This window comes from Poeciliopsis prolifica, unplaced genomic scaffold (assembly GCF_027474105.1).
Source record: "Poeciliopsis prolifica strain line A6 unplaced genomic scaffold, Auburn_PproV2 SCAFFOLD076, whole genome shotgun sequence".
Classification (NCBI taxonomy): Eukaryota; Metazoa; Chordata; class Actinopteri; order Cyprinodontiformes; family Poeciliidae; genus Poeciliopsis; species Poeciliopsis prolifica.
In genome coordinates, this window is record NW_026562451.1 from 682,855 (window position 1) to 708,716 (window position 25,862).

At 37.5% G+C, this 25,862-nt stretch overlaps 1 protein-coding gene across 15 annotated transcripts in view; it reads right to left on the minus strand.

Moving 5' to 3' along the window:
• The window catches only part of utrn (utrophin), a 173,086-nt gene that overhangs the window by 49,039 nt on the left and 98,185 nt on the right, over positions 1-25,862 (minus strand). For 8 of the 15 annotated variants that reach the window (XM_055021426.1, XM_055021424.1, XM_055021432.1 and 5 more), the window contains 7 exons: positions 20,751-20,923; positions 18,148-18,304; positions 11,174-11,303; positions 8,444-8,715; positions 7,038-7,184; positions 4,150-4,228; positions 2,257-2,317 (listed from right to left, as the gene is read on the minus strand). In XM_055021426.1, coding sequence (XP_054877401.1) covers positions 2,257-2,317; positions 4,150-4,228; positions 7,038-7,184; positions 8,444-8,715; positions 11,174-11,303; positions 18,148-18,304; positions 20,751-20,923 — 1,019 coding nt within the window. Of the gene's footprint in view, positions 1-2,256; positions 2,318-4,149; positions 4,229-4,747; positions 6,875-7,037; positions 7,185-8,443; positions 8,716-11,173; positions 11,304-18,147; positions 18,305-20,750; positions 20,924-23,294; positions 24,531-25,862 lie in introns of those variants that run through there. The other 7 variants (XM_055021437.1, XM_055021429.1, XM_055021425.1 and 4 more) reach the window with 4 other exon arrangements.

A 25,862-nucleotide genomic window follows, 5' to 3' on the forward strand; every position in this document is an offset into this window, starting at 1 on the left:
AAAGAGGCGATTTTAGATGTATCTGTGAAAATGTTGTTTAGGCTGTGCATCTGCATGGCTTCGGCATCTTGAGAGATCAGAAACTGTCATTTTTGAAAAAGGGGTTCCAGGTTGGATACATTTTAAAATACTAGTTTTATATTTTTCTGTAACCATGCAAGTTTTGTACTTTGTATTTATTCTTTAAAACAATGATATAGCACAATTTCTCTCTATCCCCCTTGCACTTCACTCTCAAATAAGCACAGCATTGTTTGGTGTTTTATTTGTGTCATTCTCAGGCAATGTTAAGGCCCAGTATACCTATTACTCCATTTTCTGTGGCTCTGCAACCTGCCACATTTTTTCTTAATCATTAACAAAAATATACCATAATTGTCTCTGTGTGCACAAGTCCTATTATTCTCTGAGTCCCTAATAAAAAAGTTGCATTTATATTGAGGCCATTTACTAATTAGTTGACTTCTGTAGGTAATTAATATTTTAAGGATGTCAGAAAAAAAAAAGACAACTGCCTTTCTAGAATGTTATTTATAAAAATATAGAAAACCATGTATCATTTCATGCATTGCTTTTGGGATCTGAATACTAATGGGGTGCACTGTGAGGTGCCATCCTCCTGTCTCACTGTGGGTGTCTGTTTACTGACTTGAAGCCTTACTACAACTGGAATTCATCTGCATCTTCATGTTTATCTAACCAAGCGTGAGTGTTTGCATCACTGCTCTATGTGCATTTGTATGCAAGGTTTTGTTTTGCTTGAACTGCGTTGCCCACATGTGTTTTATTTGTGCACACGTGTTCTGTCAGTGTGACAGATGTAGGTTCACTGGCTGGGCGCATCTGTGATCACAGTCAGTTTTATTTTTTTTTTCCGTTTTGTTTTTTGTTCCAAACGTATAAACTGGTCCTGCGAGCCCTGTCGGGCTTTAATCTCTCATCGCCTCCAGCGTCAAGCTGCTGCAGACACAAACACAGACAGGTGTCAGCCAATTTTTAGGACTCTATTCCGTTTTGAAGTTTCTGAATGGAAAAAAAAAAATCATCCATTCCTACGGAGGAAAAACATTTTCTGATCTATAAAGAATCTGAGACTGTGTCATTACAAAACTATTATATGCCTTATGAAAAGCTTTGCGTCACTCCAGCATCTTGATTCCTGAAGCTTTTCTGCATGTAAGTTGTGGTTTAAAGCAGATATCTAGAGCTTTGATGTGAAGTTTTCTCTTAGAGTCAGCCAAAAATGAAGTAGAGTTCAGATTCAGTTGTAAAGTAGTTCAGCGGTACAAGTCCTATCCCCAGATATTGAAACTTCAACATCTTTATGCCTGACATTTTCAGAAAAGCAGAAAGAAGTATCTGTGAGAGAGTATCTGTACCCATTTGAACAGAAATGTAAGATTTGTTCAGAATGGCAAAGGTTGTGATGGAGAGCAAAATATTAAACTGAAGGCATCAGGGTCATTGTTACACTCAACAAAGCTGTGGTAAAACCCAATTATTATGAAGTTCTTAGTCTGAATTGGGAATGTTAAGGTGAAACAACTGAATTTAACATATCCAGAAGCGTATTCCTGAATAAAAAGTCAACTAACTACAAGAAAAATTTAATATGTACATGTGTCATGATAAGAACACAATTATAGGTCCCTTTGCCCCATCAAAACTCCCTACTTTCTTTGTCTTTTCCAGGTAGGAAAAGGAGCCATTTTTTTACATGACACTTTGTAACAATCATGCTTTGATGTGTGGCTGAATTGGGGGGTTTTTGGACCTATTTTGACACCTGATAATAACAGGGAATCTTTTGTACTCTCCTCATTGACCGTTCTGTGGAAGTGTGGATTTGAGCATCCATGTCATGGTTTTATTAGGGTCCACAATTTATTGTAGCAAACTGGTTCGAAAGCCTATCAGAGCCGCGATCATCAGGGATGAAACGAGCATAATCAGAGTTCAAAATGGCAATTTTCAGTGCCATTTTTTAAATGATTACTTATTAATGTGAGAACTTAGCAAATACTCTGATTGCTGTGGCAAAAAAGCAGGCAAGTTTTACTCCTATAACAATCTCCAAATAAATGTCCATCTTGACAGCGTGACATCGTCTTGTCTCTGAAATAAAACCGAATAGCAACACATTTCTGCATCTCTAGAAAATGCCCTAGCTGATGAGTAATGACAGTTACTACTTCATATTTTACTTGGACATGCATACATTTTAAAAGTGCACTGAATTAATGTTTTCATACATACTTGATGTAGTAGGGAACCTTGTTCGGAGAGACTGCACGCTGCCAGGGGAGCTGTACAGATGCTGCAAAGAAAAATAAAAAAAAAACGAGGAGATTAAATTCAAGAAGCAACTCAAATTGAAAAACCATCCTAGTAAACACTGCATACTCTATAGTAATCATTTCAGTGTTGAAGCCTGACTTTAAATAAGCTCCACATTATCATAATGATGTAGAAACACATTTTAATATCTGTAGCGGTGCTAAATCCGGTTAAACAGCAGCGCTCAAGAAGTTCTCTGGAGCAATGAGCAGGAGAAATTTGGTGTGATTTATCGCCATACCACTTTCCCTCCTCCGCGACACAGCTTCACTCTCAGATAGAGAGATGAAAAGACAGTAAGAGAAAGAGATTAAGCAAGATTGGGAGATATACGAGATACATAGAGCAAGATAAGAACGCGGTACTTTATTGATCCCCGAGGGAATATTAAGCTACTAGTGTAATGAGAGCGAATGTGTGATGGAGGAGATAGCGTCATAATGTCACGAAGATGAAAGACGACTGGTATTTTGTCTGGTCTACTTGCTGAGCTCTCAGCAGCACTTGCTCAGTAAATTTGTGTCTGGTGGTAACGCAGCGGGGTGACTGAACACCTGCTCTGGATCACATGCAGAGCATTTAGTCTCCGTGCCTGACAGCCAGTGAAGAGTATCAGGTGGAACTCAAAGAACTCTGATGGATGGAAGATTATGAAAAATGAAGAAAGAAGGAGAGAGGGGAGGAAAAGAAAGGCTGCTTTTTTAAATATTTCCACATCCGTCTTCCGCTGTGGAGGTTTGTCTCCAACTTTCTGTCCAGAGCTAATGACTACTTGAAAGAAGCAGTACAAGGAGGGAGTCAGCAAAGGTGTCATTAAGCACTGCATTATTAAAAAGTAAAGTGTTTGATCTGCAGACTGTGAGGGAGAGTATCAGAGACAATTTAGTAAATCTGGAAAAAGAAAAACAAATTTACCTTTTGTTGCACACAACTTTGAATTCAAGTGTACAAACTCAAATCATTCAAGGGATTTATTTTATTTTATACTAGACTCACAATTACAAAATGTTCTGTTCAAATTGCTACTATTGCTACGTACTTTAATGTGGCTCCCAAGTCCCTTGGTTGGAAAATGGCCCACAACATCACAGGAGGAATACTATACTAAACAATAATCACAAGCTCCGTCTTCTACATGTTTATCTTTTGTTTAATAATTAAGACAATTGTAAATATTTTCACTGATAACTGATGTCTAATTTGTTTGGTTACTTATTCTATAAAAAAAACAAAAACCTGAAAGTCCATTTTTCTCTTTAACCACAATGACAACCACAAGACTGAATAGCTTAATGCATATAAATACTGCCAGTCCGAAACTATTATACTACATACATTTTTAAATTCTTTAGTATTTTTTTCTGAAGACAAATCAGTAGAGTTCAACTGCATCTGACCAAAGCACAGAGTCCTGTAAAGTCTCAGTGCAGCTGAAGAAATGCTACATCTTTACACTTGTATTGGTGGGAGAAAAAATATTTCTGTCTCGTGCTTCCTGCATAACAAGCTGGCATAAAGCTAGAAATAAATGGTTGCTATGGAGAAAAAACATGTGCCATACTGGTATGTAAACAAGTTTTTTTTTCCTTTCGACAGATTATAAGGGAAATTTAATTTAAACTTCCTACATACAGCGAACTAAACACCTGAGTTAATTAGTCTGAAAAAATATTTCTTGTGTTTATAAGCGGTGGCATTAATGGTTTTGTAAAGAACATAAAATAAAGATAATTGCAGAAGGAAGTCTGTAAAGACAAGACAGCCCAAAGCACCACGTGTTTATTATTGCCTTTAAAGTGTAGTTTTACTCACTGGAGAGGAAATGCTGAGAGGAGGGGCCAAAGTCCCTGTGCGCTTCCTGAAGGAGTTTCAGTCTGTCCTCCACCGCTACCTTTAAAAGGATGAAACATAAAGGAACAGACAGTGAGCTGGAAATCATAAAAACACAACTTTACAGTTAACTGGACTTTATAACATGGTTGGAGTGTAGTATATATAAATATAGAGGAATTAAAGCACAAAGTCCCAATTCAAAAAAATGTCTCTCTAATAGAAGGACAAAAAGTATTTATTGTGCAATTTTTTATAATAAAAAATCTATTCCAAATTGCTCACTGAGAAATAAGAACACATTGGTGATTCACAAGCTCTCGACTCTTACCAAAGAGTCGAGAGCAAAAAGAACAAAAAGAATCGTACTTTTTGTTCCAGCTCAGTCTGCAAGTCGGCAGAAACTACTGAGCAATCAAAAGACTATAAAGTAAAGTCTTCTTGGCATCTTTCAGGAAAAAAAACACCCAAAAAACAGAGATGTAGGTCTGTGTGAAGGCTGACCTAAGCAAACAAAATGTTGTCAGGCATCAATCAGTCAAGACAGTGCATTTTTGCCAAACCTGCAATTCCTTCGGGGGATGCTTCAAATTGACAATGGCCTGGCCAGCAAGGTATGATGAGAGCTTGTCAAGATCAACAAATAAGCAGAGTTCTGCCACAAACTACCCCAATCATTATGTGAAGGCAGGACAGGCACAGCATGAATGATCACACAAGAATCAGACCAAAGTGCAAAACCTCCAGACAGTTGCAACAAAAATGAAGTCTACAAAGAAATAAGTAAAAACAAAAACAGATCATTATTCTATTGACACATTTTTACACTTTTTCATTGATTTTTATAACTTAAAAATCGATCAAAATCATTTTTACAGTTAAAGTTGGTATCTGGTTGTTAATTGCCTCCCTTGCTCATCAGAGAGTATTTCAAAGTTTTTATTCTGGACATTTAATCATTTTCAGACTTGGACTCAATTTGATGGATGAGTAAAACTTTAATGGATTGCTAAATACTAAACAAAGATTTATTTTTTTTTAACAGTTTGAGATACATTGAATCTTTATTTTAAAGCATAAAATATATAATTTTTAGTGCTATTTTCCCCCCTGGCCAAATTAAGCTGAGTCATAAAAACCACTTCAGATAGACAAGTCAGAAAGAGACTGAACACTTATTATAGACAAATCGCAATTTATTACTGTAATTGCTTTCTAAAACCATAAAAACCCTTCTCGTCTCATTCTAGGAAGAAGAAAAAATAAGTGATGTCTCTTTTCTAAAATAAGGGAAACTATACCCGAGTTAGATATATGCCAGGCTGTAAACGACTATGCATGGATAAAAGCCAATTGCTCACAGAGTTTATTAAACTGGGAAGGACATTATGATGTAAGAGAGCAATGAATATTTGAAGTTGGCCTTGTGAGTCCCTTCAGTATTAACAGTCTTTAGAAACCTCCATCAAGCTACTGCAAACCATAAGGACCCTCCAGAACCATTCAATCCGATTAGAAATGCTACCTCAAAACAAAATGTTTTTGTAAGAAGAACAGTCAACCTCCATATCAAGGGAGGAAAATGTGAAGCTTCATGCTCAATCATATGCGTCAATCATAAAAAAAACTCCTTTAAGAGCCTTGTATTGACCTCTCAGTCAGTGCACCTGAGGTCCACTGTACATGGCAGCCTGTTTGCTTTGCCTCATTTCTGTGAGTGGCAGCACAGTGAGCCTTGCACATCTGCACAGACATGATGACAGCCAGCTCACAGATGTCCACACTGTGATCCTGATAATGGGCACAAAATAGGCCGGGAGTCAGGCTTCTTGTTTTTTTTGTTTTGTTTTTTTTTTCAGCTGCTAATGACTTTTTTGCTTACTGTACCACAGAGAGACAGATGGTGCCAGTCTGCATATGAAACTAAATCATCGGGCCGCGCAGTCGGACCGGGCTTATTAGCGAAGCTGCTGCCTTCCTGCAGGCTGAGACAAAACAAGACCAAAAAGGGCCAATAAACTCGCTGTCATTGTCCGCCTCAGTGTGTGACTTATGATCACTTTAATGGCAAAAAAAAGACCATTAATGGGAGCCTGTGCAGTGCATGGAAATATCACATTACTACTATTTAGTCCAGCTTGACAGTTTTCCCCCTGAGGCAGAGTCACACTTAAACAGAATAACTTGAACAGCTTTTTTTCCCCACAAGATGGCTTTTTCAGTGAGCTCTTGCTGCATCTTTGATACATTTATTCGGCCACATCTTTGACAAATTTATCTAATCCGAGCCTGCTGTGGGGCAAAGCTCTAGATATCTGCTTTAAACCACTGTCTTTGAAATTAGTTTTTTGTAAAAATAGAGCCATAACAAGACACCAAAGGACTCACCACATTTTAACTTGTGTTCTGAGGGATTCTTCCCAACGTAAGCTCCCATTTACTAAAACTTCTGTAAGAATGTCTTGCATTGCTCATAAAAAAACGACATTATTTCAATGTTATCCCAACAAACCCCCTTCCCTTCCTGCATGATGAGAAGGGAAGGGAAGCGAAATGGATTTCCCTTCGGGGCTAGACACGTTCCAGTCTGAGAAAGCTCAGCAGGCACCATTGCAGATCAGACCAAGACGATCAAGCTTGCAGAGAACCAGAGATGTGACTGGTGTGCTGCGTGAACAACATCCACTGATGTGCAGAGACAAAAGTGCTGCATAAACGACACAAAGTCAAATTGTTGCAAAATATGAAATAGCGAGAAAGATAACACAGGCAGACAGCAGGAGACACTCAAATACACTGCAGAGGGAAAAACCAAAGACACAATTATAAAAGAAATGCAAAAATTAAAAGAAAATAAGTATTTAAAATACCTGCAGACTCTTCCATCTTATGTTGAGTTGGTCCAGTTGTCTGGAGGCAGTAGAAGACAGCTGAATGTCCAACGGTGTGAGATCAGCAGCAAGTTCGTTGACTACCCGGACATCCTGACGGAGGGGGGCGATCTCCTCCCTGAAGGCCTGCAAGCAGAACCATGTACCATAATTATTGTTTAATCTCACCACAGTGGTTATCAATATCACATTTATGTCTATGAAACTGCAGAGCATTCTGGAAAAGACTAAACACCCCCTTGTTTCCATGAAAATGAGCATAATGAAAGAAAAACAAAACTCTCAAACCTCTGAGGTGTAAAATAGAACAGAAAATGTGAATCTGACTAAAATTGACTTTTTCCTTTGCCATGCTCACTGCCTGGCAAAGTTTTTTTCTTGTTAAGAAATTGTCTTCAGTCTCTGAGAAGAGACATCATTGAATTGATGAATGGTGCAAACTAATGACTGAATCAGCAAACCGAAGGCAAAAGCAAATAAAAGGGAACTTTGCTGACAAAAAAAGGGACACAGCCTGTAAAAAAAAAATCTGATGAAACTGCAGCACCCTTCACTTTGACTGACACCACTAAAAGATATGTAAAAATTCAGTTTGGGACTTGAAGCATTTTTATGTAGAAGATGTTTAAAAATTTTCTCTAAAATTCAGTGATTGTAAAGTGCTAAACAAAGAAAGTTTTCTCTGCCAGCTGCTATTTTTGCTTAAGGTATTGCCCTTAACAATTCTCTCATTCTACTCCAGATCTTGTTACTGTAAATCTTAATCTCATTCTCAGCATGAGGTCAAAGCAGCTCCTTCCCAATTAACTGGCTGGGTTTGCAGAAAGGGTCTAATGGTTCTTATCAAAACATAGACATCAAAATGCCATTCTTTCCAGCAGGTTCTTCAACTGTGAGCCTTGGGGATTTTTTTAAATCCCCGCCATCCCTCTTACTGTGCATGCTACAAAATAAACCCAGATCTGTCTTTCAGCTTTGAAGAGTTGCTAGGAGGAACTGGCCTCTTTGTCAAGTGATATTTAAACTCCTGGTAAAAAGGAAAACATGGATTACGAGTTAAAAACCTCCAGATGATTTAACTCAAAAAAGAAAAGCATAAAGAAGAACAAATGATTGTGGTACTTTGCTAGACATACTCAAATTGTTTCACTTATGTCTCTTAGTGTGAAATATCCTATTTCATAAGAAATACTTTTTTTCAAAAGATTTTTTTTCACACCTTTACCAAGGGTGGCAATATTTGTGAAACTATACATTATTCACAGTCAAGCTGAATGATTAATTGAAAAGCATAACCATTCGTATTTTTGCATGTCATCCTGTACGTTTACCTGACAATTACTTTCAAACCATAAATAAGAAACCGCAGGCGTCAACAAACTCACTGATGTCTGATCGATGTGGTCCTGAAGAGAGTCGATGAGCAGGTCTCCCACCGGCTGCCAGGTAGCTTTGGTCTCCTCTGCTCGTGTCAAATGCAGGTCGAGTTGGTCCATGGAGCTCTGCAGGTCCTGGAGTCGCACCAGAGCTTGCTCCACCTGAGCCTGCCAGCCTCCCACGTGCCCCTTCAGCCGCTCCCACCGCTCCCTCACCTCCCCAGTCTGCTTGCGGATGGCTCGGGCCAGTCCGCGGGCCTTCTCCTCTGGGGTGAGTTCTGCTGAAATGTCAGAAGAAAATATGTATGCAATGAAAAAAATACATATTTTCTAATGTTTTTAGCTTTCTGAAACTTTCTACTTGGCAATGAGAGTGACATTTTTAACAACTACCCCAGCTTTTTAATTTTCAAAACATATACAGCACTTTGAACTAATGTCATTTCAGTCTGTTTTAAATGGAAAATATTTGCAGGAAGTCGTTTTTGGACAACTCTGGAAAAAGGGTTTTGTTCAAAAGTGGCAGTGTGCATTGATTAATATTTTAAATAACCCAAAGTCAGCCATTGGCTGCCTGAGGATGATTTTCCATTGCCTTACTGCCAGGAGGTACAGGCTAAGCAACCTAAATATTTTAAATACATTTAAAAAACATGATGGCTATTTTAAAAAAGGGCACACAACATTCTAGGGATCTGGATAATCAAATTTTATATATCCACATTATTTACAGCAATATAACAATATTTTTCACTAAGTTGCAACACAAAAGTTGCACTCTATAAAAAAGAAAAACTCTAGTTGTTAAACTGTAGCCCACTTTTTGGGATTTAATTTCTAAGAAGACAAAGTTCATCAGCTGCTTCTTGTTTGAACATTACTTTTTGCTGCAGGTTCAAACATAAAATGATTAAATAGCCAACTCAAAACCTGAACTAACACTGCAACAGCACCTGGCATAATGAGGCCACAACCACCCTTGAATTTTTATAAATCGAGCTTATAATGTGAAATTTGTGTCTCGTCTCTGGCAGGTTTGAGAAAATATAACCAAAAAGAATTTGAATGGAGAAAAATAAGTAGCAAAAAAATCTGAAGAAACGGCAGAGGACGGGAGCAAAAGGCAGCCATGATGAAAGTGGCCAGAATAAAATAAAAAAATAGAAAGAGAGAAAGAGGGAAAGAGCAAGCAGGAAAGGTGAGTGGATAGGGTAATTGCTAGAGATCAGATGATGCCACTATGGAGGAAAAAGCTGGCAGAAGTGATAACTGCTCCCTAAATACAGTTTTAACTGCTGAGAAAGATGAGCAGCTTTTATGATGTCTAAGGTCTCATCTATTGGTGACTGAAAATTCATTCTTCACCTGCTGCAACTCAGTAATCGTGCTCTTTCTTTTCTTCAGACAGATTCCTACATGCACACAAGTTTGGAAAACAGAACCCATCCAGATAGAGTGGAACAACAACAAAATCTAGCATTAAGCTTAGTGAGAAAAATAGTTTTAAGCAATTTGCTTAACTAATCAGAAATCACAGAAAGCAGAAATATTGGTTTGGCTCAAGTTTCTTTTTTAAATAAATAAATTTCAGTTTCACATGAAATGTGCTGATGTGTTGAAAGAGCTGATGTACTTTTTATTTCTGACTTTCTAGACATTTATTGTCGATTTACTGAGTTGAAGAAAAAGGCATCAAAAAGTTGCTAAGTCTTTAAAAAGGAAAAAAGAAAGAAAAGAGCAAAGGCTTCTTTGTGTAAAAATGTTCCACAAACTAAATGTAACAAGCACTGTTCTAAGAATTATGTCCAAAATAACTTCTTTCATTATTACTGACTGTAACAACACACAAATATTTATGGGAAAGTTCTTCCTAGAAGAGTCTGAAATGTGTATACACAAAAGAATAAATCTGTATATCACTGTTTGTCCTGGGCAAACATGCATCCATCAGATCAATACTGTCATGCCAGTTTAAACAAACAAAAATCTTCCAGATTCAATCACCAAGAGATTAAAAAAAAGATCTAATGTGATTGTATTTTCCTTACAGAATATATAATCCCTTATCCATCTTATGTCAGGCGAATGTGACTCTCTCAAAGTCAAAATTATCTGATGTGAGATAAGGGTAGCACTTCCTATTACAGCTTGGTAATTAGATGGTGTGACTGCTCTGAAATAAAACTACAATATTTGGACAAGAAAGGAAGGAAGGAAGGACCAAATGAAGTAAAGCTGGGATGATATAATGGAGGAAGGACATAGAAGTGTACAAAAAGGATAGAAGGAAGGATAGACATGGAGCATAAGGAAGGAAAAAGGAAGCAAAGTGTAAAGGACAGAAGGAAAAGGACAACATTTAACAATGCAGTGAGGAAATAACTTCTGGGAATAGGAATGTTTTTCCATAATCGTATTTTCATTGTCCATATTTATCCAGACATTACAGTTGTCATATTTAATATGAAATATGCTATTATTACCAACTCATTACAACTCCATACTGCCAAGTAGTAACATTAATATTATTTCTATCAGTAGAGATTATTGCCCAGTTATTAACCTTTTCATTATCAAAGTATCACCACAGTGTAAGCATCTGATTATTGAACAGTTTTAGACTGTGGCATCATAATAAGCCATTTAGATCTACCCAAACTGAGGAAGTCAAAAATGACAACAACAAAAAAAAAACAACAACCGAGAATCAGGTGTCTTTAAATAAAATAGGGAGCTGACCAGTCTTTGGCTGCACATTTTTCCGCGGCTCTCCAGGTCCCTCAATGGGTTGGTCAGCGAGAAACATCCTGGCCTGGTCCAAAGTGCTGATTACCAAATGCTCGCGTTCCTTCAGTTCAGAGCAAAGAGTCTGCAGGAGAAACAAAAAGTCATGGAGAAAGAGAGTTCAGTACCTAAAGAAAATAGTTTATGCCAAAAAGAAATAGAAATCATAGGAAATTATTTGCTAAAACAAACCAAAGATATTTCCAAAAATCATGATATATGTTCTCAGCAATTTGAAGCAATTTTGATTTATATTTTCTAATTGTTTTTGCGTCTGGAAACTCCAAATGAACCCGCTAAAGGTGCCAATTACTGCTTATACTTATCTTATGTTGACAGTCTTTTTATCCTTCAACTAAAAGAACAATTAATTCACTCTTTTTTAAAAAAAATTACAGCTACAGTAATTTGAAAAAAGAGGAAAGAAGCTATGTCAGGATTGTACCGCCTCTTGGGACAAGTACGCAGAGACCACCCAGATGTCTTCCAGAGGTCTGTACAATTGGATAAGTGATGCACAGAAAAATATGAACGTGAACTTAAATGGATTATTACCATAAAATCCAGAGATAATGTCACTTAACTTGACCTCTGATGGACAAATGTGCTGAAACTCTGTGCAGTAACCCCAATGCAGCGTTGTAGCCTATTCCATTCTACACAGTTTGCTTGGGTACAATTGCTCTTATATATCCATCTACTATAAATATTAGCATGTTTATATCTCCATGTATATCTATGCACACACTTATACTTTATGTGACATGGTGGGCCTTCATTGCTTACTGGAGTGTAGGATTGCTTTCTCAAGAGCCCATGTAGTTGAAGACACTGAAGCAAGTTCTTTAAATTGGATGATTCACTTTGATAAAGTGATACACACATTAAAACAACAAAGGCTGCAAAAATTGGATGCCAAAAATTGTCTGGCCAGTCGACACTGAGCAATGACAAGATTACAACACACTGGATTTACACTGATGGCACAATCTACGCGAAGCTGTAAATGCAGGTTGTTATTTTTTCTATATATTTTTTTTCTTACTTTTAAAACAGCAAAATCTATGATCTTGTGGAGAAAATTTCTCCTAAATTAAAGCTCACACCACCCTAACATCAATTTCACACAGAGTCCCGCGGTTCATCATGCTGAAAGAGAGCATCACACTCAACAAAAATTAGATCATCTCTGCTAATAAATGGTTCGCTCCATTCCAATGACTTCCCACAAATTTAACTGCCAGATATAATATGCAGGTTACTCAGAAAGTGAGCAAAAAAAGACAGAGTGAGGAGGAGAGAAAGGAAGAGCAGGAGAGGTGTAAATAGATGAGCTGTGAAGTGGAAACATACTCTACACTTTTTGAGTAAGTTGTTTTTATCTAATATTCACAACACAATTACAAATCCAATCTCAGCCTTTGTTAAAAACAATACTAAACAGTGTCATTTTCTGATAGCTTTATGAACCTAAATACTTCATAATGAGTTGGAATAAAGGGAAAAATATACTTCCTCAAGTCAATTACCAAGTAGGAAAAGGCAGATTTTTCTCCCAGTGTTGTTATTAGTGTTTCTCCACCATTAGTACAGTGGTTCCCAAAGTGCTGGGCGTGCCATTGCAGGGGTCGCACGGAAAGCGGGATGGATGAATAAAAAAACAGTCACACAAAAGTGTTTCATTGTAAAGATGGATTGTAGTGCATTTTGTTGCAACCTGAAGTGTGAAATAAACTTCAGTGGAGTTTGAAAACAAAATACGTGTATAGGTTTATGTCTGGTTGAACGATGTGTGTCCCCAGTTGATTTCTTTTTTTCTGGGGGGGCCAAGGGAGTGTAATCCAAAAGGGGGCACAGAAAATCTTTGGGAGCCACTGTAGATGGGCTAAAACTAATGGCACCTCTGATGCATATAAATTCACTCTGCATTGCATAAACATTGTTTTGATAAGTCAAACCTTTTAATTTGATATGTATTGATATAAATATGACACAAGCAAATCATAATTAACAAATGAAGTAAAGTAAGAACCATTGTTCCATACAAGCCCAAATGAATGAAGAGACCAAGGCTTTGACAATAAATATAAAATCAGAAACCAGCATTCTATTTTTTCTGAATACCTCTTTTTATTTCAAAAACATCAGAATGTGGTGTAGACCTCTATGATCTGTAAAGAGCAGAGGAATAGATGACTCTTATAATGTGCTGTAATGCTCTTGAGAGACAACCTGTCAGCAGAAGTCACAATGACCTTGGTGGTGTATGTGTGTATTCCTGCAGGTGAGATATTTTGCGTGTGCCAACGTTTGTCTTCAGGTCATTGTAAGCGTTCATTCCTGAATGTCGCTGCAAACTCTTATCTCCATGTGCTCTGTGCTGTGGCGCCAATGAGATAACATCACCACACAGCTCCCTTCAGAGCTCTGCCAAACATCCCTCTTCCTCCTCTCAAGATCCCACTATCTCAGCCCCCATGCTATACACCAAACAACTACACCTCTTGCCAGAAAAAAACAACAACTTTAAAATAACCCTATCTTAAATTTGGAGCAGAAAATTACATAAATTCAAGCAGGCTCTGCAACAGAGGTTCGGTCGCATCCAAATAAATTACACGACGCTGATGACTTCCCATTTAGAGGAGGCAAATGTTTGAGCTTGTGTTGTCTGGGCCAAATTACCTTTTGAATCCATGTACAGTTTCAGAAGGAGGGAGCCTCAGAGTTATTCAGCCTGAAAATGTAATAGCTCTCTCTTCCTTGCAATTACTGCTGTCTTGAAAAAGGTGGTTGTTGTATTAAACAAGATATTTTTGTTCTTTTTTTTACATGTTGGATAGAACAACCACTTCCAAGCTTGGTTCTTGTAAATATTGCATAAATGGATATAATATTAAAGGAGAACTAACTCTAAATTCCAGTAGTTAAAGATTGGACAAAAATTGATGTTCCAACAGAGACAACTTTGAGTCTGATAAGGACTCTTCCTTTGATGTTTCCAAAAACACATCAAATTGGCGATGGATGAGGCTGGTATTCTGAATCATTTCAAATGACGTATTAATAATAAAAATCCTGCATGTTTGTTGATGGGAACTAAAATGTATGATTTACAAAATCCAAAGAATGTTTTATCCAAATTAGTGGAAGCGAATGTAAAACTTTGACCCCATTCTCCTAATTTTGTGCATCTGAATAAAAACTGCACTAAACTCTTGTTTTTAAAAATACATTTTGTCAGTTCTCTTCAAAAAAAGAACAGCTTAAAATGTATTTTGCATCATGCTACTGACGAACACTTCTGACCTAAACCATGTATTTACAACTTTTAAGGAGCTGTCAAATTATGTTTTTTAACAAATGCAACACGAAACACATTAAAGCTGAGGAAAACTAACAATAATAATAATTTAAAAAAAAACAATAAAAGCCCTATTTGCTGTTTCATGGTTCCCATTATCCAAAAACCTCCAGATTGTCACAAAGCAACAGCTTTTCCATAACAACTCAAAGTAAAAGTTAAAAATGATCAAATCAAAATAGCTACAAGGGCAGAACATCACTGAACAACACTAATTTGTGTAGCTTTAATGTCGGAGTCTTTTTATGCAGCTGTTCACAAAACCACATAATGGGGAGCAACATGGATGTATTGTTGTTCATGCACCCGGCAGGTTTGACTGGCATATTAAGTACCATAATATTGTCGCCCTGCAGAGGTAAAACAAATCTGAAAAAATATATCAAGTGAAAACAATTAAAAGTTAAGCAAAAAGAGACAACTCTGATAAGGACTCTTCCTTTCCATGACAGAAGAAGGCACTAATTCATTTCAGGCTCCTGTAATTCAGTCAGTTAAAGTGCAAATGGTCCAATCAGTCATAGAGACACAATGATTAAGATGTGCTCTGCAGCCATTTTTATTTTTTTAGAATTTACTTGCTTAAAGCAGGCTCTTTAAAACTACATAAGCATATACTAACGCAATAATGAGCAGATTATAAAAATTAACTCAGCTCACATTTTTGTTTGTTTCTTTATTTACTCAGAAACATCTGGATTTTTTTTCTCAAACAATTAGAATGCAAGTTTTTTACCATCACGAACATGCAGCCGGATGTTGCAGAAGGAGCAGTGATTAAAAAAAGAAGTAGTGTTCAGAAATTTAAGAGTTTATTCAGCTGTTGGAGGTTTCTTTTAGACAACTGAATTTGCGACATTTTAATGGGATTTTAGCAAACAGACAACAGACAATAACCCTTAGACAATTACTACAAAAGACCACAGAAATAATTCATGTAAGACAGAAAAACAATCACCGCTCCATCCCGTTCATATTTGAATGATAATCTAATGCCAAAAACATGACAAATTTGATTATAATGACAGTGTTTGAGTCAGATTGGTCTGAATACAAATACAAAGGTGGAAATGCATCTGCTCTTTACCTCACTTACACATCATTTTTCTTTCATCTAAAAGTGCTTCTGTCTGATGTTCCTTTTCCACTCTCGGTCTAAATCGGTGCTCCCTCAGATTTTTCCTTCCTCTGTTTCCTTAATAACAGCAATATCCGTCTCTCTCTGCTGGACTAAGTGGCTTAGCCCTTTTCTTTTATCTCCCCCAACCTTCCAGAATAAAAAAAAGAGAAAATAGTTTTTTTTTTTCCCCCACTTAGCCCGTCTAAGCTATCCTTACCTTGCTGATACTGATTTCCATACATTAATGCAGACTAACCCGTTCATCTGACTGAGCAGTTGGAGTGAAAAACTGTATTTGTGAGTACAGTTGCTTTGTGAGTCTGTGCCTGTCAGTGTAGGCAAGTAATAGAGCATGACTTGCTCAAAGCCTCGGCTCTTTGTTCTACTCATCCTTCTAAGGGTCAGCGAGACCTCAGGCCAGCCTATTACGAAAACAGAGAAGAAAGCAAGGGGGAAATATAAACTCCAAAGTGCGAAAATGAAACTTTCCTCAACCTCCCTCCTCAGGTTATTCCAATTTTTGCATCCTCAAAGGTGTGGAATTGGAAAAGAATGCGTAAATAGTGGGGGGATGTAACAAAAAGGAAAAGAGAAATAAGGGGGGAAAAAAGAAAAAAAAAAAGAAAAAGCCTGGGGCAAAAAGGAGTGAATGAAATGAAATCCATAAAAATATGAGACAAAAAAAGGAGGTTCATAAAGATTGGACTGTGTGGTCAGTAATTTTTAGTTTGGGTCAACTACCTACTGAGTCATTGAAAAGTATAAGATGCTATCAGCTCATAATCAATCTATATATGCAAAAATGCATAAAACGACCAGTATTTCTTCGGCCGACTGTCATGCAGCTTAATCAAAAATACATCAGTGAATTTAGAGATTATTTTATGAGTGATCTGCTCAACTTGTCATTAATAATTCCCAATTAAATCATCAGTAGACTACACTTAGCAGGCACTATAGCAACCAAATAATTGATCATCTGCTGTTGCAAGAGCAAACTGTCTCTGTAGGGCATCCTCCATCTATCTTGATAGTTTGCATTTAGAATAAGGACATTAGAAAACTGATGTACTATCAATTTGGTTTTCTCTTTCATTGTTTGAAATTAGCATCAGGAATCATAAAAAGTATTCATAAGGTGGCTTTTATTTGACTTTGTTTTTCTACTTTTATTTGATTACAGATTCTTAAAAAAAGAAATACGAATACAATCAATAGGAGTTGATCAATATATTTGATTTATATCTGATGTGTGACATTTATTTGTATTTCATAACTGGTTGGGATAAAATATGTTTATGGCATAAAGCATTTAAAGTGCCTTGGTTCTAAAATGTGCTAGCTAGACTAAGAAATTTGGATAAACAGTAGCGGGAGGGTAAAAAATATTGTCAAAGCAATTATTTTGCAAGAACTTTTGTAAAACTTGGTGCTTAGAATCAATAATTTAGTGCAGAACATTAATAGTGTGTGAAGGATGTGGAAGGGTCAGAAAATTACATGTGCTGACAGTTTACAAACATAAATGATTCAAAATGGTGCCAACAATAATTCTAGGAATTCAAAAGGTTAAATAAGTGGGTGAACTGTTATAATTTGGAATTTTTTTAGATGTAAATGTATGACTTTCAGTGTGCTGTTACTCTGAATGTAAGTATTCCCAAAATGAGATTCTCCCCACTCGTTTTTGAAGATCTTTAAAAAGCATTACATGAATTTATGCACCATAATGTCAGTGAAACATTGACTGCAGTTGTCCAGAAGTAAACTCTGGAGATTTTTTAAGACCTTTTGGAGTCACCAATAAGAGAAATAGAAGGACAAACTTACATTTTCCTCCAACATTGTCTTTTACATTTTAGGACGTTTAATGCGTCTAATAATTTCATAAAAAATATATCTTAATGTAACTTTATTTTCTACTAAACAAATATTTTCATATTTCAGACTAAATGTTTGCTTTTTCAGATGCTTTTTACAGATATCTACCAAGTGACAAAAGACTGTGTAGGATGTTGCATATACAGTAACTTAAGGCAACTAAAACAAATAACCTATGCAGACCAATTTAGGCAGCTAATGTCTATTTCCAGGCACAAAATGTTATTGACAGCACACAAGCACCTCTCATTTCCCCTGGAGAATGGCAATAGCGAGTAATATTGCTTTTCTTTTACAGAAGCTAGTTAGGACTCACTCAATATTGGGTTTGCCCCCAAAGGACATGTGACCATTAAAAATTTAGAGTCCAATAGCTGGAAATAAGATGAGGACTTAAACTGACAGAAATGCCCCTTCAGTGTGTAAAACATGGGCTTTATATTAAGAGGCCTGTTGGATCAATTAGTGTCAAGTGAACGTTAATAGACAAATGCGTATAGAAAACAAATGTAAACAGAGAAAGAGAACTCCTGCACAGTGCAATGGGATATATTGAGTACATACCGTGCAGTGGTTCTGCTGCTGCAGCAATGTGGGCACATCTCCTCCGACAGGCATCTGCTTCGCCAGCTCCTCGTCCTTTGTGCAGATCCACCGCCAAAGCTCCTCAAGGAGACCCAGAAGACGTGACCAACGCTCTGCACTCGCCTCCAGGTGGGCTCTGCCATCAAACATCACATGATTTAGTTGTTTTCTCTTTGATACTATTCTTGGTTTCTCAGCTTGACAATTGTTCTCTATTGTTGATTTATCTGTGAATCATCTTTTCATATGATTCAACAGTAAAAAAAAAAAAAAAATTTTTGGCCAGATTTATATCTTAAATACAGAGCTTAAAAATAATTTCAATGAAATAAATAAGTAGCTAAACATCCCACTTAGTTTAAAAAATGTAAGCTTCATCTCTGCACAGATTTATAGTATACATCTGTGTCTGTTTTCATTGATGCCTGTTAAGATTTAAAACCTAGATTTACATTTTGCAAACTTCAGTAGGTGACTTAAACTTGTTTTTTGAATAAAAGCTGCTGGGTGTACTGAGTAGACAGGAGCCCACTTTAGTTGGCAGCTGTGTGCAAAGGAGAATCCCTGTTATACATGCTGGGAAGCAATTCTTCTTTTTCTCCTCCCCTTTGAGCGTAATGTGTCTGAACACTGAGCAAAGAACTCCTATTGCTGCCAAACGAGCTACCTTTAATTACAAATGTACTGCAATTAAGCCACAATGGGCTATATATTATACACAAACCAGCACTGTATGCCCCCCTCCTATGCATGAAGGCGAGTGACTATAGCTTTATGCAACAAGTCCAATTAGTCTCATGTTTCTGAACTATGCCCATTCCAAATTCAGAATCACCTCCAGCAGGTTTTATTTTTCTCTTTAGTCATCTTAACATTTTCTTCCAGCAACTGTGGCTCTGCTGTGCTGCTTCTTTCGTTTCCCACTTCTCCATTTGGACTTTGAACGTCTCCATCTGGCTCCTGTCATCTCCACTTCTCCCTCACTTTCTTCAGCATCAACACTTGTGCACATTAATGATCTGTTTTATTTATGCCAAACTTGTGGCTGGCACAGAATTATTTGAGTTTATACAGCTTCCTAAAAGATTCTCTGGTCTTTTAGGAAGGTTTTTGCATTTTACATAGGTACATACTGCACAGCTTTGTTTCGTTTTCTTTTTTCAAGGAAGAAAAAAAGCTTTTTCATTTAAGTTTGACATTTAAAAACATGAAAAGGACAAGGGTGGCTTAACTACACCTACAAGAACAAAGAGTGCCATATTTTATTCAGGTTTTTCCTTGGAAGGTAATAGAAGTCATACTTCTATCCATCCTTGAACCACACTGGTTCAAGGATGGATGAGCTGGTGTGCGTAATCACACCAGCTCATGCAAAGTGATTTATTTACACCTTGAAAAGTATTTATTCCTGTTGAACACTTTCAAGTTCAGTTGTGCTGGAAACCCCAATTACAGTGGGTTTTATTTGGATTATATGTGAAAGACCAAAACAAAGTATCACAGACAAAATTATGCATCATTTGTAATATTTTTTTAGGCTCACGGTAACTATAAAGTAGTCACTGGTCATATCTGTTAACAGAACTATTATTTTGCTCAGAAATACTGGCATTGGTGGTAGAAAAAAAAATGTTCTAAGAAGTCCATAGCCTCTTTAGCTGTTTGTCATATAAAAGACTTTGCTGAGAGCACTGTGGAAACTCGATGTTCACAGATGTTCTCTATCCAGACTGAGCAATTTTAAAAGAAGTATGAGCAAACATTCACTGGATATGCCAGGCTTGTAGAGAAATACCGCAACCAAATAGCAGTGGTAACTGCAGTGAAAAGCGTTTCTACAAACTACTGATTTGGAGGACAAATGCTACATGCTACTTATTTTCTGTTTTCATTTTAAAATCATGGATTTTTTTCTTTCTACTTCACAATTATGTTTCTTTCAAATACACTGATAAAATAGATGTAAACGTACAGTTCAAGAAAATACCTCTGCAAGGCACTGTAGGTGGAAAAATAGAAATCAAAGCTAAGTGCTCTAAACCTTATGGATCACAAGTCTCACTCCAACAAAACATCTGAACCAATAACAGTGAAGGTGAAAATGTCAACAGAGGAAACGTTTGCAGGAATTTGTGTTATTAGTTATGTTTCTGTCATATTCTATAATAGTTTAAATGAAAATAATCTTAAGAAAATGCTTTCTGCAAAATAACTTTGGATGCTAAATAAGAAGCAAAGCAGCATGTTAACTAATCCTGTTTCCCAATCTAGTGTTTATTTGGAGGTTGCCAGGCACAACATCACACAAGGAGTCAAAGAAAAACAAATTCTCTGAAATTATTTGGCTATCAGTACACTGCAAGTGCTTGTTGCCTTGGTATTTAGTTGCAAAATTCTTTTTTTAACTCATTTTGTCACTGGCATGATTTACTGGTCAGGTGACCAATGAATCAGAGTGAGATAGCTCTGTGATTTTGCATCTTTTGGAGCAAGCTGTAGGATTTTGGCTGCACAAGCCTTTCTGTGTAGACATTACATTTTCTTCTACTACCTTAATGAGGGATGGACAGTTTTCTAATTACCGGATGTTGGCTGATTTGGCCTTGAGGTCACTCCAGCGTTGGTTCATGTCATCTAGCCTATGTTGCAGGAACACTGCTTCCTCCGAGTTGCCCAGAGCTTTGACCATCTTCGATTTGTTCCCATCCACGCTCTTGTAGATGTCATTGTGGGCATCAATTTCTGCCTGGATGTCCTACAAAACAGAAAAAAAAAGATTTTCTCAATTAAAAGATTAATAATTAAGCTGAAAGGTTTCTTTGTTTTACCCTACATTGTATTTTGCAGTTACCTCTGGACTGTCAAAGCCAATAATATTGGATTTTCATGCACAGATTAGCCTCGAATGAGTTTATGGGACACTGCACATATTTTCAGAGGGAAGAAAAGTTTCACAAGGGACTCAAGAGTTCAAGAAGTTTAACATTTTACTTTTACTGCACTGGCAAGTCAACCCAGATCAGAAGCAAGTTTTTGTAGACGGATTGGCAGCACGCTTATGTTTGATCAGGTTTTGTAGCATAATGGTAACTATTCAGGCAGTGCATCTGCAACATACAATCACAATCAACAGTATATGCTAAACAGAGCAGATCTGTTACACAACCAGAACTCAAAGAGCATTTGTGTGAAAATGTTGAACCACAAGGGAGGCTGACGTAGGCAGAGGATTCTGTCAAACATTTTATTTTTAGATGTGTAAAACTGCTCCATTTTCCTTTCTCTCTCTCAGTCCTCTCAGCTGGGACTCCCCTCAGCTCATTCAACTCGGCTCAATCCAACTGAAGATAAAGACTCCAAAAACAGAGAAGATGACAGTAAAACTGCCTGGAGCACTGAAGCAGATTTGCATATGGGACAAAATTAGTGTAGATAGAGTGAGTAGCAATGAGACATATGACTCATGATATTGGAGAACTATAATACTAATAATGGACAATAAGTGGGAAATTACCAATCATTAGCTGATACTTGTATGTCATTTGAACTGAGCCATTATTCATGGAAGTATTTAAAAAGTACCATTTCTCAGGTTTGCAACAAGTAAACTACAATTTCCCAAATGCTACTATACTCACCAAACAGTCAATGTATTCACCCAGATAGGGACAAACAACTGGTAAAAACATCCGAGGCATTGACGTCTGATCCAAACAGACATCTCAGAGACTAGAACACCTGATCCTTGAATGTCAATCACAGCACCAAAGAGATGTGTTGTAAATATGAAGGCTCCAACATAAGTGTGGGGTTGATAAGGTTGTGATTACCTGGACTGCACTGTCACACATCACAGGTATGCTATTCTACAATAAGAACAAAATCACTTCAAAAAGCTTAAATTGTTTTTGTGAGTGAACAGAAAGTCCAGAAACACCTCTCACCAAACTAACCTGGCATTGAATCGAACATGCTGTAATTTACTGATTATCAATAAACATTTAACTAAGACTGAGCAAATCCTACTGCTGTGATCTACAAAGGTAATATCTTAGAAAAGGCACTGCTCTAAAAGGTCAAAGAAAGAGCAATGAGACACCAGGGGTGAAGATGCGTAGACAAAGACCTTAAGAATGAGTAATGAAAGCTAGATGGACACAGTTAACGTAAAAGACAGAAAAACATCCTCCAACTAAGCCAGCTGGCTGCGTTTCAAGTCATTACCCAAGTGCTTCCCTTTCCTTTTTCTTTTGCACTTCAGTTTCCACATAAAAATAAAAAAATTAAAAAAATTAAATGACGACTAAACACACACAACCACACGAATGAATTCAAGACTCAAGACACAACGCATACTGTGGGGGCATACACAAGCAGACATATTAATTTACAAAGCAGCCTTTAAATTTAATTTCTCCCAGTGAATGACTACTTGGAGGCAGCAGTTTATGTATGTCGATGTGCTTCCTGAGGGGCTCGCAATGTAGTGACAGATCATTTTCTCTTCAAACGCAGACGCAAAAAATAAAACATTTATGCGCTACGGGTCATCAAGTCAGCCACAACTGGCCTCTGTTTACTACTATATGAATGTTATCAGTGAGTTACTGACTAGCATATAGAGTTTTAAGTCCCCACAAATGGTCTCAGATCAGTGCAAGGAAAGTGTTACAGGCAAAAGGATGTAGTGGTATCAATCTGGCAAGATATTAGCGCTTTTTGTAAAAAATAAAAAAATTAAATATTTTAAGAAAGTTTCACGTGCAGAAACATATACTTAAAAGAAAAACATAAAGCATTAAAACCAAAGCTATGAAACTAGATTTTAACTCAAGATTTAAGCATAAAAATATAAAAGTGACACCCTAGAAACTAAACATTAAATAACATCAAAAGTAGGAAATTGAAATATTGAGCATACCCCACCATAACATTGGCACTAAATAAGTGAATAAATTACAGGTCTAATTTTGATTAAAATTGGCAAATTTGAAACTAAAGATGCATCATAACATTGACAATGCAGCAAATATAGAGAAGAAATATTTGTTTTGAAAATGCACGTGAATGCTACTTGAACACAAAACTCAAAGGAAATAAAAGAATAGTTATTTATTGATGTGTACCTGTTCAAACTTTCCAAGCAGCTCATGCAAACTGAAGTTCAAGCCAATCATTCTTGAGCGGGTGCTGTGGCTCCTCCCACTCACTGCAGTCTCTACATCTTCTCAGAATATTAAAGACCAAGAACAATTTGGCAAGTTCCCCAGTGGTTATCACCAAAGTACAATCCTCCAAGGTCAGGAATAAGATCATTAGTAATTCCAAAATCTGAACAAACTTGGATCCCGCAAGAAATGAAGTTTGTGTTTATAAAAAGCTTCAGCATAAGAGGGTCTAACCCAGGTCGCAGTCCAGAAACAGGTGACTTACACACGTGGCAGCACTCGTGTACGTGTGCTCGCCCAATCCCAATCCATAGCAGTAGTAGCATCCTCCTCTGGCGGGCATACAGCTGAGTGGAGAGGGTTAGAGTTGTGCTGTGGCCATGCTGGGATTTGGACTTCAAGACGACTGGTGCCACTGGAGGTTTAATAAAGTCACAGCTGGAGGCTGACACTTGACTTCCTGTGGCCACGAATGAGGCGCTGAAACTGAAGGGGGAAATCCAAGAAATCCCGGGTGGAGGTCTGCAGGGAGGAGATAACAACTCGTCTCTTGAGGAACAAGTTGGCTTTTGTGAACCTGTGTGGTTTTTGGGACTGGCGTTTCTCCTTCCACCCTGTTATGCTTCCCTGCCTCCACTTCCCTTCTGGGCATGAAGGAAGCTGTTTACACCATGTCCAGCAGTCCAATCCAGGGCAGGGATGGGGTGGTTGTCCTCAATTACCAAGATAAAAAGCACTTCATTCCTGCCAGCTACGCAACCGCAAGCACTTCAAGAAGAGAGTCATTGGTACAAAGAAGCACATGGTCTGCTTTTTTTTCTTCCCTCAGTGTAGGTAGTGAAGTCTCAAGCAGCTACCTCAGCGTCTCTCTCACTAGCTGCCCGTCAGGTCTCAAACTCCAGTCTGGTCTCGCTCCATCACACCCTCCTAATCACTACCATGGCTGGGCCACTTAGTCAAAGAATGCCTTCTTTTTGTTGAAGACACATGTTCACAGCGAGCTGCCTCAAGGCTCTGCGTCACAATCCGGTACAAGGACTCCAACTTTCTGGCTTCTGGAAGCTGAGATCTGCTGAATATCTCGATGACTGTAGAAAAATAAAAGTCAAACTAGAAGTAGGTGAGCTGCTCTTTCATTTCCCAGAGATGAAGAAAACTTCTTTAGAATCAACCCAATTCAGGGTCAAGCAAACTTCCAAGTTGGCATCCTGAATCCTCTCCCCTTCTCTGTTGCTCTTGATCTCACTGGTCACTAGCCCCAGTCTATCACACAGCTGTTTATTATTTTAATCAGTATCCTCCCTTCCCCCTCCTCTCTCTACCTCTCTCTCCCCTAAACCAATTCAACACACGGCGCACACCCACTTCCTGAGGCCTATGCAGGCAGAGAGCATGGCAAAAGAGGGAGAATTTCAGAGAAAAAAAACTAAGTCAAGGTACAATAAGCAGAAATCATTCTGTGTGAGAAAAACCTAGAAATGGCCAAAGAGTGAAGCAGAAGACTGCACGGATGGAAACCCCGAGAGCGAAAGGTAAAGGACAGTAAAGAAACATGACGGAATTTGACAAGAGAAATATTTTACATTTTGAGCTGAGAAGTAGTGGCAACGTGTAAGGGAGAAAAAGGAATAATGAAAACAGGGTATTTGCAGTTCGGTGTCACCATGGGGCTGCTTCAAAAAAAAAAAGGTAGTCCTGCACGAAACAGGAAAACTTTATGGCAAATTTGTAAAGCTGTGACCTTCCTACACCAATGAACTCCAAGAAAGCCATTCAAACTATTTTTTCTGATCCGTTTGTCATTTCAAACATTTTTTTTGAAGCAGATAACTCTGTGAAAAGGCAGTGGATATCAACAGGTTCTTATGTTCGAAATACCTAAAGGATTGCCAAGTTAATATTTTACATTTTGATCCCAATCTCATATTCCAAGTAAGAAAAAAAGTTTAAGAAAAACCTACATCAGGTCGAGATACATGTCTGTCGTTTACACTTTAATTTTACAAACTTCTCGCTTATCCTGAAACAATATAACTTTAATTATCCAATAAAGAGTGTTCTCAGCATAAAGTGTTATCTTTTTCTAATCTGGTAGATTAATTTCTTGACTGATTCGTCACAAGTCAGGGTGAATGAAGCTGAAAATTGTCTGGCCAAAAGCTAAAATCTTAGGACCTCTCCCAAATTATCCTAAAATCATCTGTGTTTTTATAAATTACCAATATCTTCCATTAGCAGCTATTATTAGTCTTACCTCCTAAAACTTAAATGCAAGATTTCTGAACAGCACTTTCAAAACCAAAGGCATACCTTCAACAGCATGAAAATTAAAATATCTAAAAAAAACTTTGAAATCATGTGTGCCCTAAATGGCGCTGCGAGAATGCATCACATATTAAAACTGATTGAACACAGTAGACCTGTATGCAGACCTGAACTTGAGTGTGAGCCTGTGCTGGCATTTTGAACAGCAGGAAACATGTGGTGTGCATCAAAGACATCCGACAGATGGCTGTCAACGGATGC